This window comes from Cupressus sempervirens, chromosome 10, assembly GCF_028749045.1.
Source record: "Cupressus sempervirens isolate cs-2001-9-10 chromosome 10, ASM2874904v1, whole genome shotgun sequence".
NCBI classification, from domain to species: Eukaryota; Viridiplantae; Streptophyta; class Pinopsida; order Cupressales; family Cupressaceae; genus Cupressus; species Cupressus sempervirens.
The window spans coordinates 342,195,667-342,215,720 of record NC_143127.1 but is presented as its reverse complement, the minus strand read 5'-3'; the positions used below and the strand labels follow the sequence as shown (position 1 = coordinate 342,215,720).

At 36.3% G+C, this 20,054-nt stretch overlaps 1 protein-coding gene across 7 annotated transcripts in view; it reads right to left on the bottom strand.

The window, feature by feature from the left end:
* LOC149533987 (truncated transcription factor CAULIFLOWER D-like) overlaps positions 1–20,054 on the bottom strand; it is a 148,672-nt gene that overhangs the window by 92,550 nt on the left and 36,068 nt on the right. For all 7 annotated transcript variants that reach the window (XM_089805181.1, XM_089805184.1, XM_089805178.1 and 4 more), the window contains exon 3: positions 16,893–16,950. In XM_089805181.1, coding sequence (XP_089661307.1) covers positions 16,893–16,950 — 58 coding nt within the window. The remainder of the gene's footprint in view (positions 1–16,892; positions 16,951–20,054) is intronic.

Below are 20,054 nucleotides of genomic sequence, written 5' to 3'. Positions count from 1 at the left end.
TGCCAATCTAGCTACTAAACAACAAGAGGCTAAAAAGACCAATGATTCCGACAAGCCTAAGTTTACACAACCATCTAAGCATAAGCACTATAAGACTCCCTTGGTAGATTCCTATAAGGTAATCCTAAAAACATTGCTTGCTAATAAGATCATTACACTGCCAGACATTTCAAGACCTTATGATCCTATTGTTATACCTCCTTGTTGGAGAGAAGATTACTACTATAACTATCATAGGAATAAAGGTCACAATATTGATTACTGTCTCAAGCTTAAAGACATATACAAGACCTAATTGAGGAAGGAAAGGTTTGTGTGGATGGGATAGTTAAAATTTTTGATCATAAGGTTTTAAAAGAGCCTCTCCCAAACTATGAACAAGGGGAGACATCAAATGAGAAAAAGAAAAACCACGATGCCAAGATAAATTATACCTACACAACTGTTGATAATGTTATTCACATGCTTGAACTCGTTGATGAGAGTATTTTCATGATGAGACCCAAGTATGATCAAGAGCCCAACTATGAAGTGGATGATGAAAGGCCTAAGGTTGTCTTAAGAGTCACTACTCTCACCTCCTCTTCTCATGGTGAAAGATTAAATGTCGTTACTAAGAGCCAAACCAAGGTTGTCCTTAAAGTTGCCATTACTTCCAACCCAACTCATGCTAAACAAGTGGGGTCTTCCTTGTTCAAGCAAAAATCTACCACCACCAAGTCCACTTATGACCTTGTGGATCGATTACAACATACCCCTACACAAATTTCCATCTTTGAGCTGATAGAAATATCTCCTTTGCAGAAGGAGATCTTAGAGAAAGTACTACGTACAGCTAGTGTCCCTATTGACATTAATGTAGATAAGTTTCAAGCTATGGTAAACCACATCTCTACTCTACATTACCTAACATTTTATGAAGAGGATAACAAAGCGCTTAGCCATCCAAATAACCTTGCACTCCATATTGAGGTTCAAATCTATCGTACCCAAGTCAGACATGTGTTGATAGACAATGGTAAGGGGATGAATATCATTTCCTTCAATGTTGTTCAACAATTAGGTCTCTCTGAGTTTTCTATTGACCCTAGGTGGAAGATTACTATCAAGGCCTATGATAAAGTTGAGCACTCTTCCAAAGGTCTAATGTGCTACCCATTCGAGTTGGTCCTATTGAGAAGGATGTGGTGTTCCAAGTTCTTGATATCTCTCTTGCATATAACATATTGCTAGGAAGGCCTTGAATACATTACATGTAGGTACTTTTGAAGAATTCCTTATAGATTATAACTCTCTAGTTATTGGAGATGATTCCCTTTTCTTTAACATCCTTTTATCCTTCACCTTGCTATTGCTCATGCATCCCAATCTCATTGATTGGTTTATACAAAGTCAACCACTTGAGATACTATCCTTTCAAAATGACTAATAGATTTCTCGCTACCTTAGTTCCATTAAGCTTGTAGTTTATTCCACCAATGAACCAACTATCGACATGAAAAAAACAAATATCAAGTACATTAGTCAAAAAATAAAAATAAAAATGAAAAAGAGGTGCTCTAATGCAAAAAACCACTTTGTGGTGGTGTTAGAGCCTAAAAATAGTAAAAATACAGATGTATCCAAAAGTCAAAACCTCTTTGAGGTACCTAAGGATGAGGTACTTAGTAGTTTTCCCAGCTATTTTCAACATATATCATTAGTATTGATTGAGACTATACATCCTATTAATCTTGATACATACTTGAGTATCAAAAAATTTTACACTTAGCTCAATCTTTATCAAGTGAAGATAAAGAATAGTTCACTCAGTTCTTTTGTGAAAAGAAGATCAACTTTGCTTGGACCTATGTAGACATGACTAGTCTTGACACTGACCTTATCATTCATCACCTTTCTATAACTCTTGGTGTCAAGCTCGTTAAGAAATTTTTTTACACATGGTGTCTACAACATAATTTTACGTGACACACCTATGTAGGCTTATCCTCTCATCATCGCACCGACTCCTGTGCTCAATGGAGTATAATCCACTCTTGGTGGACATGTGCTTAGCTGTGGGGCTTATCATATTGCTAACTCCTAGTCATTTTAGAGGCTTTTATATATAGGCACTCCTAGTGTACTTGCACATTAGTTGAATTTCATATTGTTATTATGATCATACTCTATTTGTCTATTTTGTGCTAGTTGTTGAGGAGCTTCTTGGTCTTGGGTGATTTTTCCCTAAGGAAAATTCTTACATGATATCAGAGCCCTCTGAAGAATGCAGACAATTGGATTGAAATGACATCTAGTGAACCTTGTTGAGAGAAGGAAAGAATCCATCTTGGCATACCAAGCTTTTGGAGCTTGTTTAAGTCCATAGATAGACTTCTTCAATTTGCAAACCAAGGAAGAATCCTGGATGAACCCCTTTGGCTGCTCCATATAAATCTCCTCATAAAGATAACCATTCAAGAATGTGCTTTTCACATCCATCTGATGAACAAACCATCTCTGAGTTGTGGCTATAGCTAGTGTCAAACGAATGGAATTCATCTTTGTTACTAGTGCAAAGGTCTCAGTGTAATCAATGCCAGGTACCTGAGAGAAACCTTTCGCAACAAGTCAAGCCTTATGTTTATCAACACTTCCATCTATTGCAAACTTGGTCTGATAGATCCACTTACATCGAAACAATTTTCTTCCCTTAGGAATAGAGACTAAGTCCCATGTATCATTTCTCATAAGAGAATTATATTCTTCCTACATTGCTCTATCCCATTCTAGAATACCTGATGCTTCTTTTAATGATTGTGGATCAAAAGCAACTGCAATATAAGCATGAGGGAGTGAGTTGTGTTGTGATCTTGTCCTCTTGGTATGTGAAGGATTCCTTGGCAATGGTCTTGCTGCATCCAATGTCTGCTTATCCTATCTACGCCTAGTGGAAGAAGATGTAGAAGGTATATCCTCAACCTCAATTGACTGATGCCTCTATTTTGGTCAGGGATGTACATCTTCCAAGTCATTGTTATCACTTCACTCTCTTCAATGAAGGAGGAAGAAGGAGGAGTTGAAGAAGTAAAGCTTGGAAAAATTTCTTCAAAGTGTACACTCCTCTCATAGAATATGTCATGGTCTCTGGATCCATTAACTTGTAGGTTTATGCGAGTTTGCATATCCAACAAAGATGTAAGGTTTTCTTTGAGCTTCCAATGCTTTGCATTTCTGTGGAGGTATTTGTGCCCATGCCGAACAACCAAAGACTTTGAAGTACTTAACCGAAGGTTTCTTGGTAGTCCAAGCTTCAAAAGGAGTTATACCATCCAAAGCTTTGTGAGGACTCCTATTCTGAATATAGTTAGCACAATTCATTGCTGTAGCCCAAAAGACTTAATCAAGAGACATGTTTAGTAGCATGTAAGTGGTCATCTCTTTGAGGGTTCGGTTTTTCCTTTCAGCAACACTATTTTGCTGTGGCATGTATGGTACTGAATGTTGAAAGTCAATTCCCTCTTGAGTACAAAAATCTACTAGTCTTGAGTTCACATACTCCCCCCATTATCTGTTTGAAGAACTTCGATGGCTTTTTTTCACTGCTTTTCCACTTCAGCCTTGAAGCTGAGAAAATTTTCAAACACTTCGCTCTTATGAGCCATGAAGAAAACCCAAGTAAAGCGAGAGTAGTCATCTATGAAGGTGAGTGCATAGTGAGACTTTTCAAATGATGGCACTGAAAATGGGCCTGCTACATCACTATTGACCAATTCAAGAACACACTGTGCTCTCAAGGACTTCCCCTTGTCATACATTTTTTCAGGATGTTTCCCAAGTGAGCAACTTGAACAAACACCTTCAAAAAATTGGACATAAGGTAGACCTTGAACCATTTTCTTGCTGCTAAGCTGCTAAAGATATTTGTAGTTTAGATGTCCAAATCTTTCATGCCACAATTTTATTTTTGTATTGGAATGTAATAACAAGGCTTGTGCATTTGATTTAGGCACAAAGGAAGAGAAAGTGTAAAGCCTTGAATCATGGTTGGCTTCGCCTATTACAATCATAGAGTCATCCTTGATGCTTTTCACTACCACTGAATCTAGAAGAAATTAAACCTTATTTCTACCTCCATAGTGAGTCATTTGGTAGACTAAAAAAAGGTTGGAGGTAAGATTAGGAACATATAGAACATCCTTGAATGGCTCCATTGTCCATCTCAACTTCACCTTTACCTTCAACTTCCACTTTAGTATCATCTCCTACAAAGATGTGTGGTACCTCTGAATGTGTCATGGAAGAAAAATCTCTCTTTGACACACCCGTATGATGTGTGGCACCTAAATCAATGATCCATTCTCTTTGACTAACAATGTTTGTGAGTAAAGCATGCCCTTTGCCCTTAGAATCTGAAGATGAAGATCCTTTCTCTTTATAAGCATTAGGCAATGGAACATTGTGTTTCTTCATGATGTTCTTCAACTCATCAATCTATTTGTGATAACATTGATGTTCATCATGACCCATCTTCTTACAATAGGCACACTTTTTCTTCTCCTAATTAGTGTCCCCCTTTTTGTTGGTATTTGGAGAGGACTTGCCTTGTTGTTGATTTGATTGTGGTGTTGACTTTTCTGTGTCCTCTTGTTTGTTATTTTTCCACTTCTTCTTTTTGCCCTTTCCTTTGTTTGAACTTTGACCAGCTGAATTTTGAGAACCCTCATTATTAGCCACCAATGCCTTAGACTTTGAAGACTTGAGAATCCCCACTATTGTCAACTTAGTTTGTTCATCCTCTAACAACTGAGCATAATCATCAAAAGTTATTTTCTTATAGGAAGCCCCTAAGGTAGTCTTTGTGGTGTTGAAAGAAGAGATAAATGTGGAGTACTTAGATGGAAGCTTATTATGAATGAGATAAATCAACCTATCATCTTTAATAGGACTACCACAATCATCTAGTTTTGTTCTCAATTCATTCACCTTAATGATAAAATCTTGTATTGAATCAAAGCTCTTAGGATTTAGGGTGACAAGCTCCTCTTCAATTTTGTAGACATCCTCTTCAGTCACTTTACCATATAGGTTTTTAAGAGCATCCCAAGTTTCCTTGGATGTATCATACTTCATGATCTGATAGAGGATCTTGTCTTCAACCCCTAACCTAAGAGCACTTAGGGCTTTCCTATCTGCCTGATTCCAAGCATTGATATTACTTTTAGATTCTTGATCACCTATTGGTTTAGGAAAGGAACGATCTACATATTGAGAAACTTCATCATGCGTCAATTCACACCATGATTTAATAGAGCATGTGGCATAGTTATGTGATGTTAATTTTGGAATCTTAAGATTTCTCATGATGCAAAAAATGAAAGATAACAGTAGGAAAAGAGGAACACAACACCGAGAACACCCCCTATTCACTCAATCAAGAAACGCCCCCCCCCCCCCCCCCCCCAAAAAAAAAAAAGAAATATTTTGGCACTTTATACTTAGTGCGATTAAAATAGCCACTTGCCAATTTTGGCCTTAGTGATCTTCTGATTTGCTATTTACAACCTCCTCTTGGACAACAATTCTAAAGTTTTATCAAAGCATTACAATGCGTAAAACGACCTATTTTTTAAAGTGGTATTTTTGTCCACACAAGCCTATAATCTAATTGTAGATCTGGGAAGTAGACAAAAAATTATTCACTTAAAAAAAAAAAAAGAACTTGATTTACATGGAGGTGATTGTATGCATTGAGCTGGCAGTTGACTTGGCTCCACAGATGTGGTGGACTAGGCCTGTTACATGGCGCTGCTCGTCCACATGGAGTCACCGGAGGATGCCAGAGTTTGGAGAAGTGGCGCTTGCAGGTGAAAGAATAGACGGTGGGCGTTTACGATGTCAGAAAGAAGAGTCAGTGGGTGGATGGGGTTGTCACCGATGGGGGCTCTGACAGTATTTGCTAGAGGGTCTTCAGCGGCGAGTTGAGAAGCCAACGATTGTCAGCTGGGGCTAGAGATCAATGCATCAGTGGAAGGTCAAATAAAAGTGCCGGAAGTCGAGGCCAACGGAAGCTAGAGGTACTGTTCGTTGTCGGATTTTGGAAAAATGGCAGGGTGGGTGTGGGACTTTAGTCTCACATTCACCCAAACTTCAACTGTCGAGACTTTTAAAAAGAAAGGGCCATGAAGTGTAAAGTGGCTAAGAGGCCGCTAGGTTTAACTGTCAGTTTGCAATGTGGTCGCTAGAATGTGTAGAAAGAATATGCGGTCAATATGTAATGGAATATTTAGCTAGAATTGTTCTTTGATTTAGAATGGAAAGGAATATGCCGAATTTCAGTGAATATTCCTTAGCGGGGACTAGGATTTGACCACTCGGTTCCTGCAAAAAAAATTCTCTATAGGGCTGAAAGGCCAATTTTTTTTTCTTTCAAAAATAGAATCCAAAAAATACAATTAATGCAGAAAAAATAAAATGATAGATCTGAAATAATAAATTCGTAGATCTAATAGATCATACCAAATTCTACAAATCGGGCCTTTGGGTGCCGGTTTGCAAAAAAAAAAATTGACTCAATTTTGATTATCGCCCAACATAGGCAAATTTATAGTCAAAATTCACCGAATTGGCGCTCCAGATGCAATGGTGAGGTCTTCTTTGGCTCTAGATGCTCCCAATAACTGCAGATTCGCTGGATCTGAATAGGTGGCCCTCCGAGAGGTGCAGCAAGAATGGTCTCCAATGGTAATGAAATGATGCTCCTATGACTCTAATACCATGTAAGAATTTGCCTTAGGGAAAAATCACCCAAGACAAAGAAGCTCAATGACTAGCACAAAATAAACAAGTAGAGTATGATCAAAATAACAATATGAAATTCAATTGATGTACAAGTACACTAGGAGTGCTTGTATATAAAGGCCTCTAGAATGACTAGGAGTTAGGAATATAATAAGCCTCACAACTAAGCACATGTCCACCAAGAGTGGATTATCCTCCATTGAGCACAAGAGTTAGTGCGATGATGAGAGGATACGCCTACATAAGTGTGTCATGTAAAATTATGTTGTAGACAACATGTGCTTAATTAAGAGTGCGAACAACTATGTTGTCTACATGACACCTCAATTAATTATGCAAACTCCAGTGTTGTAGACACCATGTGCTAAATTAGAGTTGCTTACTCCTGTGTTGTCAACATGACCACTCATATGAGTACGCAAACTCCTATGTGTCTAACCTAATAAATAATAAAATAATGCATTTATCCTAAGTAAACTTAAGTAAAGTGTAAATAATAATTATTTACACTAACAAATGTATCCAAATAGGTATTAATGGTTTCTAATGTGTCCTAACTAATCCTAATATATTTCAAGGTATCATATTGGATCCTAGGACCACTTAGGTCTCATTATTAACACTTTAGGACATATTAGTTACTCTACGGTGTCATAATGGATTCAAATCTATCGTAATGTGTCCTAAAGGAACCTAATATGACATGTCTCATTAAAACTCCTTAGGAAAAATTAGGTACCATTAAGACACATTAAAACCAATTCAGTGTGGTAGAACAAATGAAGAAGACAAATGTGAATATTTCCATGTGGGATGCTGTTGCTACTATACCCATGCAAAAGAGGTTGCTCAAGCAAGAATTGGAAAGTATTGAACCAAAGGATCAGCCACCCAGCATGGAAAGTGCCACAAGCCTAGTATAGCCATCAAGGGAAGAAGAAACAAGTAACAAGGATAGACCCCCTCCATTTTATGTTTCTCTAATTATAGGGGGTAAATTAGTCCACAATTGCATGATTGATTCAGGGGCTAGTAGTTTAGTGATGCCTAGGTGTGTTGCTGATGCTTTGGAAATGAAATATGAGCCCATTGTTAAGGATGTATTACAGTTGGATGGTAGTACTGTCAACACCGTAGGGATCCTTAGGAATGTAGAGATGGCCCTACATGCATCCCCTGGTTGTACTGTAACTCAAGATATATCCGTTACTGAAGTCAAGCCACATTTTGCCAGCTGCCTGTCAAGAGACTTCACTGCCCAAATAGGTGGTTACATATCTTTTGATTGGTCATATATGTCTTTAAGAACAAGATATGGGGCCAAAGCTTCAATCAGAGCAGAGCCTCTAGCCCTCCATCATATTGAACCCTACACCCCTAATCTCATCAACATGAATTGCACTATCCTAGAAATGGATGAGAATGACATAATGAATGAGCCTACTACTTCCCTAGCAAAGATACCTAATTTTCTCTTAGATGAATACGCTAATGCATATCAATTTGATCCTATGTCAAAAACCCTTGAGACAGGCCTTAGTACATATTGTATATTAGAGAAGGATGGTCTAGTTCCCAATCTTGTCAAGACTAAAGAAGATGTGAGTGGGATATGGAGCATGTACTTTTATGGCTCAAGGAATAAGAATGGATTAGGGGCTGGTGTGATGTTGATTTCTCCTACACAAGTAAGGTACTACTTCTCCTTTAGGCTCCAGTTCATTTTCACTAATAATGTGGCCGAGTATGAATCCTTGATTCAGGGTCTCCTACTTGCTCATAAAGAGGAATTCAAGCCTAAACGTATATGGAGATAGTGAGTTGGTGGTTAATCAAGTGAGAAATCAAAATATCACCAAGAACGATTTGCTCAAGTCTTATAAACATAGGGTATGGGATTTGCTTGAGGGTTTCAATGCATTTAATATTCAAAGTATCCCTAGAAAAGAAAATAGACATGCTGATAGACTTGCAGCAATAGGTACATCTCATGATGTGGCAGGGAATCTTGAGGAGAAGAAGAAGCAACAAATTAAAATGGTAGTAAGGCCTACCATCCCTAACAACAACATCCATTGGCAAGTGTTTGAATCTAATGAACAAATTGTAAGTTTCTTGTAGAATGACGCAGAGTTTTCAAATAGAAACCAATCGAGACTACATGATCGATATGGTGATCAAATCATCAATCTCAGTTCCAACAAATTGCCTAAGGGTCTCATTACCTTAGAGAGTGTTTTTAATCCTGATGACCAAGCAAGAGGCAGAGTCATGAACCTAGGTGCTAACAAAGATGACCACATCCCAGTCACGGTTGCTGATGGAAAATCCTTAAACATGGGGAATGTATGTTCTAAGATTGAGCAAGAAAGTTTAATTCATCTATGTCGAGAATTTAATGATGTATTTTCCTGGACGTATGATGATTTAAAGGGTTTTGACCTAAGGTTGTTTTAGCATACCATAGATTTAATTGATAATGTCAAACTAGTAAGACAAAAATAGAGGCCAGTGAATCCAAAAATTGAACCCTTAATGAGAAAGGAGCTATCCAAATTGATTGAGGCCAATATAATTTTCCCCATCAAGCACTCGTCATGAGTAGCAAACCTTGTCCCTGTTAGGAAGAGGAATGGAGAAATTAGATTGTGTGGACTTTAGGGACCTTAACCAAGCTTCCTTTAAAGATCACCATCCTCTCCCTTCCATGGAGCATATTTTGTCCAATGTCGGTGGTTCAAAGAGGTTTTCATTTCTTGATGGATTTTTTGGCTACAATCAAGTGCTGGTCAAAGAGTCTGATAGATACAAGACTGCATTTACCACCAAATGGGGTACCTATGCTTATTGTAAGATGCCATTTGGGCTAACCAATGCAGGTGCTACATTTCAGAAGGCAATGGAGATGGCCTTCAAAAATTTGATTGGAAAGTTTGTATTAGTTTACCTTGATGATATCATAGTGTATTCAAAGAATGTAGAAAATGATTTTGATCATTTAAGACAGGTGTTCTCAAGGTGTAGAGAGTTTGGGGTATCCCTTAACCCAGGCAAGTGTATCTTTGCTACCAATCAAGGAAAATTACTAGGACACATTGTATCTGAGGATGGTTTAACCATTGATCCAGAAAGAACAAAAGCAATACTTGCTCTCCCTCTTCCTAAACATAAGAAAGGGCTGCAAAGTTTCCTTGGTAGGAAATTTTTAGTGAGAATATTTATCCCTAATCTTGCTACCATGGTAAAACCCCTTATAGCTATGCTCAAGAAAAGTATGGTCTTTGCATGGACCAAGGAAGGGAATGAAAGTTTTGAAGTGATCAAGGTAGCCATAGCCTGGGCCCCCACTCTCATTAATCCAAATTTTGAAAATGATTTCATCCTTTATACCCTAGGTGGTGAGTCAAGTGTTTCTACTGTCTTGACTCAAACAAATGATAAAGATGAAGAGCATCCCATAGCCTTCTTTAGTGAAGGGCTTAAAGAGTATGAAGACAAATACAACTATGTAGAAAAGCAAGCCTTTGCAATCATTAGAGCTTTAAAGAAATTTAGACACCTCCTGTCTCATAATAAAATTCATCTGTTAGTACCTCGTGCAAGTGTGAAAGATTTCCTTTTGAGCAAAGATATTAGTGAGAAGAGAGCTGGTTGGATTACTAAAGTAATGGAATATGATGTTGACATCCAAATCATCGAGCTGGTAAGAGGGAAGGGGTTGTGTAAACAGATGATATCATGTCAGGAATTAGATGAGGAAGTCGCTATGATACTAACAAAGCAACAAGAGACAAGAAATGATGACCCAAGGAACTGGATGGATGAAATGAGGAATTTCTTATTAGGCAATGGATATCCTCAAGGGTTAGATAGAACTAAAAGGAGACATTATAGATTACAGTCAATTCCTTATGTTATAGTTGATGGTATCCTTTTCAGGAAAGATTTTAATGGAGCCCTATTAAGATGCATTGACATAGATCAAGCTGAAAGAATGGTCAGAGAGCTTCATGATGGTCCTGATGGGGGTCACTTCTCAGCAAGGACAACTACAATGAAGGTTATGAGGGCTGGTTACTATTGGCCATCCCTGTTCCATGATTGTCATAGGTATGTGAGGAAGTTTAAAAAATGTGCCTTCTTCTCTGGTAAGCAAAAGATTGCAGCTCTTCCTCTCCATCCCATTCAGGTGGACCAACATTTTTCTCAATGGGGATTGGATTTCATAGGCCCTATCAATCCTTCTTCTAGTTTTGGTCACAAATGGATTTTAGCTGCTACAGATTACTTCACCAGATGGACAGAAGCAGTTGCATTGAAGGATGCCACAGAATCTTCAGTTGTTGAGTTCCTTGATGAAATTGTGACTAGGTTTGGTGCTCCTTCAAACATTATTTCAGATAATGCAAAATCTTTTGTAGGAGCTTAGATTTGTGCGTGGGCAGTTGACCATAATATCTACTTAAACACATCCTCAAACTACTATCCTCAAGGTAATGGTTTGGCTGAGTCGTCCAACAAAAACCTGATTAGGATTATGAAAAGAACTATAGAGGATAACCAGAGGTGTTGGCATCAAAAGTTGAGGACTGCACTGTGGGCTGACAGAATAACACCCAAGAGGTCAATAGGAAATTCACTATTTATGTTGGTATATGGTAGAGAAGCAAGGCTTTCAATTTCATTAGAATTCCCATCCCTAGAACTAGCTCATCAGCTGGAGCTAATTGAAGATGATGCCATGACAGTAAGAATGGTAGAGCTGATGGAGCTGGAAGAGAAAAGAAGTCAGGCCATGCAGACCCTAGAAACACATCAACAGTAGGTGAAAAGCAGCTTTGACAAGAAGGCTAGGGTCAAAACCTTCAGAGAGGGTGATTTAGTTTTGAAATTGGATGCAGACAGGGCAAAACTAGGTAGACACTCAAAATTTGATGCACAATGGAGTGGTCCCTATCTGATTATCAGTTGCAAGTAGGCCAATGCTTTTCAATTAAGTAGGCCTGATGGTGACGTTTTGCCTATCCCAATCAATGGGATCTATCTCAAACCATGTTCCTGACAGGGTTTAAGGTTTCATGTACATAGGTAGCTTAGTTTTCTTTCTATTGGTTTCCTGCTTTCCAAGAAGTGCACGAGCACAAGTTTCTCCCTGTGAGATAGCCAATTTTTTTTCTGAAGTTTTGAAGGTTGCAGAAGGTTTTGGTCTCTAGTTCCAGTTGCAGAGACAGAGGGCAAGTTTTCAGGATTTTGTTCCCACAGAGGTAGGGTTAGGGTTTCACAGTGCACTGATCTAAATCTTTTGCGACTTTATAGCCCAATGGATGCATAAGGTCACTAGTCACACGCATAGCTAGCTTGCGTCCCCTCTGAGTTGCCATAAATGTTACCTATTTTTGCCGCCCGCCAAAATTTGAGTTCAAATACCTAACCCACCCAACAACCACTTCCCATCTTTGATATTATTTTAATGCCTGAGAAATACAAACAATAAAACGATTAAAACTTTATTGTATTTCTTTTCTCTCCTATTTTGTTTCTGCTGGCCTGCAACTTTCCCCTCCGTCAGATCTTGTTACGATCTACGAATGTTGCGTACTCACTATGAAAAGTTGCAAGGTTGTTTCCCATAGCAACGTAGCGACCATCAAAATTTTGTTGAAGTACTAAAGATGAAGTCTGGCGCCAATTTTTGATAAACTGCCGGTGCTCGCTATATCGCTACTAGGAAGTTTGTGATTTTTGCTGGTAGCAAGGTAGCGACTAGTTAGAAAGTTATGGTGTAAAGGAAAATGTCCTTGTGTGGGCTGCAGGGTTGGAGATCTACTGATGAGCTGGCAATTTGATTGGCGCCTGCATTCCTACATTTTGTCTTTTGTCAGACTTTTTGACAATGCGGGCAAGCGCCTCGCTGTCGCCTGTCTTGTGGGATCAGGTTGATTTCATAAGCCGTAGGGTGATGCTAAGGTGGCGGCATCCTACCTAGCATTTGTAGGCCGGAAGTTTTGACTTCATTGGTGCTTGCTATATCGCTACCGGGAAGTTTGTAATTTTTGCCAGTAGCGAGGTAGCGACATACTTGAAAATGACAAACACGGCAAGGTCAAGAAAAAATGATGTCATTAATGTGTGCCAACATATTAAGCCAGCTTAGCAAAAAAAATATCTTGGACCCACGCCCCCTTCATAAAACATATAAAAAATTCTGATCCACAGATCAATCTTGAAACTACAATCATCGCTATCTCGCTATGGTGAGTTGCACGAGGGTTACAAATAGTGACATAGTGACAATGGACCCACCATATTTCTCTTAAGTAATGTATCAATGTCTTCCACATGATCAATGAGAATCTATGATGGTTACTATCTCGCTATGGAAAGGTGCTCACTTTTTATGTATAGCGAGATAACGATTCAGTGACACGTGTCCTTGCAGGCCCGGGGAGATAGCGCTACAGTTAGCATTGGTGGTTAGGTCTGCAGTTATGTGATATCATGGTTAGGGTTTTGGAGGTGGCATGGTTAGTCAGTTAAATGTGGTCAAACTCGGAAATACCTTGCAGGTGGAAAAATGAAATAAAGTAATTGGTCCACATGGCCCATTCTGGTTGCAGTATTCTTTTGACTGCTTTTTTTGCTGATTCATGAGCCAGAAACAAAGGAGATCAAATTTTCTTGCGTGATCTAATCCCTGTGATCAATGCCAACCACTCCTGAATGAATGTTGGACTCAGTGAACGAAGGAGAACACTCCACCACCCCAGTTTCTCCATCTACTTGGTCAGAATGGTTTAATGGCGTCATTCCTATCAGGGCCTTGTTTCAACAAATATCAGGTTTCATTGTATCTGAATCTATACCCAAATCAGATTTTCTCTAGATCCTTATCAAGACTTAATGGCAGTGGTTGTGGGGTAACTTCAGTTAGAAAATATCTCAGTTATGCCTGAGCTATAGAGGCTTCCCTGACTTCTCTCTGACTGTTGACTCTTCTCTAACTTCTCTGATATTGCTCTATAATTTCACTGTAAATTCCCTTTGTATCTAAACTGTATGACATTCTCATCTCCTTCAGCCATTGATGTAAAGTTCAAGAACTATTTGCCTCTCATTGGTGTATTGTAGAGATCTGTAATCTTGCATGACTGTATCTCTTTTGGCCTATGAATGGTATATAAGTGAATCCTCTCTTTTCTTGTGTCAATCATTTGAGTTTTCTGATCTGCGTGTGATTGTTAGATTAAAGCAAGTATGAATGTGTATATCTTTTGGTGTCATGATGGTTCAATAGTGCATGTATGGGCAGAGATTGGTTTGAACACTCTATTTTGGTGCATCACCCCTTTAGGTTAGAGTAGGTAGATTTGATTTCATGCATTCCTTCTCCCTTTTCCTCTCCAAGAGTAGTTATGTGCACCCTAATAGCAAAGGAAGCCGACCTTCTCTGGAGACTCAACCTCATAGTTCAAGTCCCACAACTTGGAGGTTGTTTCCATGTTTCACAAAGTTGTCCTTAGGTAAAAACTTTGGACAAGGGTGCAAACCTTTGTGACAACAGATACATTATAAATCATTAGGGACCACTAGAACCCTTTAATGTGTCCTATGCACCTTAATGTGTTTTAAGGGGTATTGATGGGAGTTAATATTTTTTGGTGTCCTAATGTTGTATAAGGGGTCATACAGATTCTTAAGGGGTCCTAGGACCACTTAGGAAACATTATGCCACCTTATGATGAATTAGTATTCTTTAGGACATGTAAGAGGCCTTAATGAGTTCTAAGGGGTATTACTGGGTTTTAATGTGTCCTAATGGGTTCTAATATGTCTTGAGGTGTTTAAATGAGATTTGAAAGGTTTTTTGACCACAAAAGACCAATTACAACTCCTTAGGACTCTTGAGGACTCATAAAGACACATTAGAACCCTAAAGTGTGTCCTACAAAAATTAACGTGTTTTAAGGGGAACTCATGTGTCCCAATGTACTTTAATGGGTCTTAATAGATCTAAAGGGGGTTTAATGGGTCTTTTGAGTTCCTAGGACCACTTAGGCCCCATTACAACCCATTAGGACATATTAGGACCCATTAGAACATATTAGTGTGTCTACATCCCTTAATGTGTTATAAGGTGTACTAATATTTTCTAATGTGTCTTATTGGGACCCTAATGTATTTTAAGAGATTGTAATGGGTTCTTTCCTTGGGCCACTTAGGTATCGTTATGACCCCTTATGATACATTAGGACTACCTAGAACAAATTTTTGAGTCCTACAATGGTCAATTTATAAAAAGGGGACATAATGGGTTATATGTCCCTTAACAATGATTAATGTGACCTCTCTCTCTCTCTCTCTCTCTCTCTCTCTCTCTCTCTAGGACACTATTGTTCTTAATTATTAGGATGGAGGGGTCAGTACGAGAGATATCAGGTAGTGTTCACAATAATCTACTAAAGTGGGGGGAAATAATCTAATTCTATCCATTTAAACCCATATGAATGAGTGTTCAAAATCTTTCCTTGGTAATTAAGTGAAAGCCATCTTCCTCACCTACCAATGACAAGTGAGCCTCTCTCTCTCTCTCTCTCTCTCTCTCTCTCTCTCTCTCTCTCTCTCTCTCTCTCTCTCTCTCGATTAAACATACATGCCAATTACCAAACTAAATTATTACATAATGTGAAATAATCCTTAAACTATCATCCACAAGTGAAGGGCTTAAGATTACAATCAATAGTCTAATGAGAATTGTGTTGAAGACAATGTGTTAATTCCTAAAATTTGCATAAGTCTAAAATTTCTTAAAAACTATTTAGAATCCTAAATATTTATGTTATCTCCTATGAATCTCAAACTACTCTCAAACATCCTAAAAACATATACTTAATATGTAACTTAAGTATAAGAAAGGATTGCTTACATTTAAATGTTACATTTTATGTATGGTCTTAGAGCTAAAAAGGATATGGTAGATCCTATTGGATTTTACTTATCTATTTATAATTTTTTTCACCTATTTATATTTATTTAGGAACATTAGATAGGGTGCATGCATTATAGGGAACACATGCCATGTTTTAAATTGCGAAACCTAAGGCTCGATCAATCCAAGCCATAGTATGCATTCACTATATTGCACACACACTTTATTGCATTTTTTGAAGGAAAAAATAAAGTGTAAACTTTTTGGTTCCTCATCTTTGTTCACTTACCCAATATACATACATATGTGTGATTTTTATTATCTTCTTTTGTATTATTTATGGAATATTTCATCTTAAATATATATTTTTCAATATATGTGTTTGGCATTGATCAAGAAGTCTTGATTTGCATTCTATGATAATGAAGACAACTTTTTCATTTGTCTTATACTTGCACGATTGAATAGATTTCATCCACTCATCAAGTTTTTTAGTCTTGTGCCCTTTTAAAAGACTTTGTTTACAGATATGATACCAATCAGTTTGGTATTATTAATTTGTTCAATCAAAGGATAACAATGTCCTCTCGATGCTGCATTTTTTCAACAAGGTTAACATTCAATAAAACAAATATAGAAGATAATTACAAAAGCAAAGCTCCATGTAAGAGTTGAGACACTAAATTTTAAGACAATAATATAGAGAAAGATATAAACTAGACATAAAAATGACTAAGAACACATCAATAGCCCCAATATAACCAACCCAATTCTAAGAAAAAAATTAAAATGGTATGATCTTCTTATGCAATAACTTAAGAAAATATTACTAACAAAGATTAGTGGGATAATATTTGCTTCAAATTAGAAGCATGGATAATTAGAGTCATTTTGATCCTTATATTGCAGCTAGTAACAACAATGTATGATAGTATGATCACAGGATCATGTTTATTTAGGGGCAGAAATAAATAAATAAAACTTACACTTAAAGAAAATATTAATAGATATATGCATGAATTCTATATTTTTCTATTTGATTGTGTGTTCTATTTTTATTGAATAGGAATTTTGTTGAATGATTTTTCTCAATAACTTTAATGATACTTTGTAAAGATGATAAGCATTCACAATTAAAGTAAATGACTTCTTATGAATATGCCAAAAAAATGTAGTGAAAATTTACCTCAATATTTATAATTCCGGCAAAGATTTCACAATACTTCCTCAAGATTGTCTTCATGCTTTAGAAAACAAGAAATGTTAAATTAATAATTAAAAATTTAATTATATATTTTAGAAAAAAATATACACATTGATTTTTTTAGTTAATTGGTAAATACAAAAGTTACACAAATTTAAGCGTAAAAGACTATCATTTAATATATAAGTGATATTTTTATTATTATAAGAAGAGAATTTATAAAAGCATCAAAAAATATGAAAAATTTATATTATAAAACTCAATGTGCCAATAGTTAAGTATGAACTTACAATAGTTTTAATCAGTAGACATGTCAAATAATATATATTTAATAAAATTATAACAAGAAAATTAATATTCGTAATCTACTTATTCTATTTTGCTGTGATAGTTTTTCAAAATAACATCTCAATAAGTGGCATACTCTTGTTTTATTTTTTGTTCATGATTTAATCCTTGTCCATATTTATTTATCTTACATTTATTTAAAAATATTTACTAATTATTTATCATTATGATTGCCTCACTTGCATGTATTTCCTATTGGAATAATAACCACAACATCTATTTATTCAATTAACAAGGTTCTAAGATTACTTCATTCACTTAGCTAAATGTGTGGATTGTTTCATGTAATCAAGTTATGCTAATAATAGCTTAAGTTATCTTAGTAATTATGATTGTAAAAACTAGCACGTGCTAACTATATTGTGCATTAAGTTTGCATCTAGGGTTTCATTCACCCTTTCATAAGGATTTATTCTCTTATTTGTTGCAAATCCTTCATACAACCAATACAAAACCCTTAGGCTATGTTTAGAAAACTATTCTTGCTTCATTCTTCTTGACAAGAAGTATGCATACAAATGATTCATCCACATTCGTGATAGATCTAGCTCTGAGAGAATTGCTTATGCATATTAGGTTCAAACAAAAGTTTCCCTTGTGCTTGCATCATCCTAAATCCTACTACTTGACTAATAATTCATCAAAATAAGAGTAGCTAAATTTTTAGTTCAATTTTCTTAAAGGTGCAAGTTTTTATGATAAAATCCATGTGTCAAGAAAGAGTTTGGCTATTAAGGAGAGAAACGAACCCCACTATTGTATTAATGTACTCAAAATATCCAAAATTCCTAAAATTTCCTTTCCAAATGCGAAAATAAGATACTTACAACTTATAAGAAAAATAACTAGGACATTTCATCCTTTATCCATTTTATACATTCTTCCAAAAACCCAACTTGTTGAGGACAAAGAAAAACTGTCAACCAAATAATACACTTCAAAAGTGTAGCTTAGTTATCATGTTTTCTTCTCTAGTTTTATAACCTGCATGATTGCCTTCATGAGTCACTATGATCTCATTGGCTATTGTTCTCCTACAAGGTATTACACACTTATTTTGGTCTAAAGGTGTATATTTTTGGGTGTGAGGGCTAGGAATGTATAATTTAGGGATTCCAACATCCTTGTGTTTGATTATATTTGTCCACTTCTTTACGAATATCAAATCTAGTCATGATCCGACTGTTTGGAAAGAAACCTACAATAAATTCATCCAAACGTGATAACTTGTTTGGATAAAATTATAAAATGACTTTATTTACTTGTTTTATCAAAAATTATTTTCTCATGTTTCAATTATTTTCTCACTATTTATTAATGCTATTATAGTATTAAGATACTTCTGTAATAATCCTGAAAAAAGTTAATCCCCTAAATAATACAAATGCATAATCGAAATAGATAAATAACAAAAAGTTGCAAGAACAAAAGGTTGGCTTCTTAGTATCTCCAAAAGTATAGATTCACAAATTTTAAAAATAAAACATGCAAAGCCACATGGTAGTTTTTCTTGACATATTCTGTAAGCCAAAGCCAACACCAACATCCTAGAATTGCCATGGGCAACCCTACATGCCTTGTTTATTTAGGCAATTTTCCACTACCCAAGAACATTCTAGAAATTTAACCCTAGAACCTAAGGCAAACCTAATTTTTTTCTTTTTTTTGGTATTTATTACAATAGAGAAGGCCACACAAATTTCATAATTTTGAAGAAATTTAAGTTTTGCCCATTTCAGGTGGTGCGACTTTCAAAGACCATAACTCATCGATAGTTTCTCTGATTGACTATTATGACCCATTTTTGGAAATTCCATGACCTAATATACAATGCATAAGGTCCAAAAGCTCTAATCGTCCAAGATTTAACCCCTTGTTGAAGTCTCTAAAGCCTTCAAAACTAAATTCAAAGGTTTTATACCTTGTTGCCAATACAAAAAAAATTCATTAACTTCAAAAATAGACTTGATATTGCAATGAAACTTTTATTGGAAAGATGATACATCTAAAATAAACCTCCAAGTAATGAAATCAAAACATTCTAAGCTCAAATGACCAACTTACTAAAAATAGAAACCCTCCATAAATAGTAACTCTACACTGAGATAACCCTTATTGAAAGACAAATTAGAAATTTTATTTGGTTGATATATGATTTCTCTTCACACAAGATGCTCCTACATTAGACACCCAGGGTAATTTGAGATGTGACCTTATCACATCACATGTTTTTAGAGAAAAACCAAGACAATTAACTGACCCCCTGGTCAACAATGACGAATCTTAAACAAGCCATCCTTTTCATTTGATCGAATATTCTTTATAACTCATGTTCCTTAATGTTTCTACCAATATGACTATCAAGATTCCTTGAATCTCCTTTGTAGTTGGAGTAATTGCTAGAATACTCCAATGTGCTTCTGTGACCTTATCTTCAATATCTCCTTCGTAATACTCTGTCAGATCTGAAATATTAAAAAGTTGTGAAATATTCACATTCACTAGGCAACTCTACTTCATAGATACTTCTTGAAGCATGCTTTTTTAGTATCTTGCATGGTCCAAAATTCTTCATCTTTAACTTATTATATGTTCCCACTAGAAATTTCTAATTTCTCAAACGAACTATGACTTCATCTCCTATCGAAAATTCCTAATGCTTCATTTTCTCATCTTCTTTACCCTTATAATTTGTATAAATTCAGTAATATGATTCCTCAATTCCTCACATAATTTATTTAAGTGTTCTACTAAATCTTCAACTTTGACACTCCTTGTCTTCCACAAAATGAAATG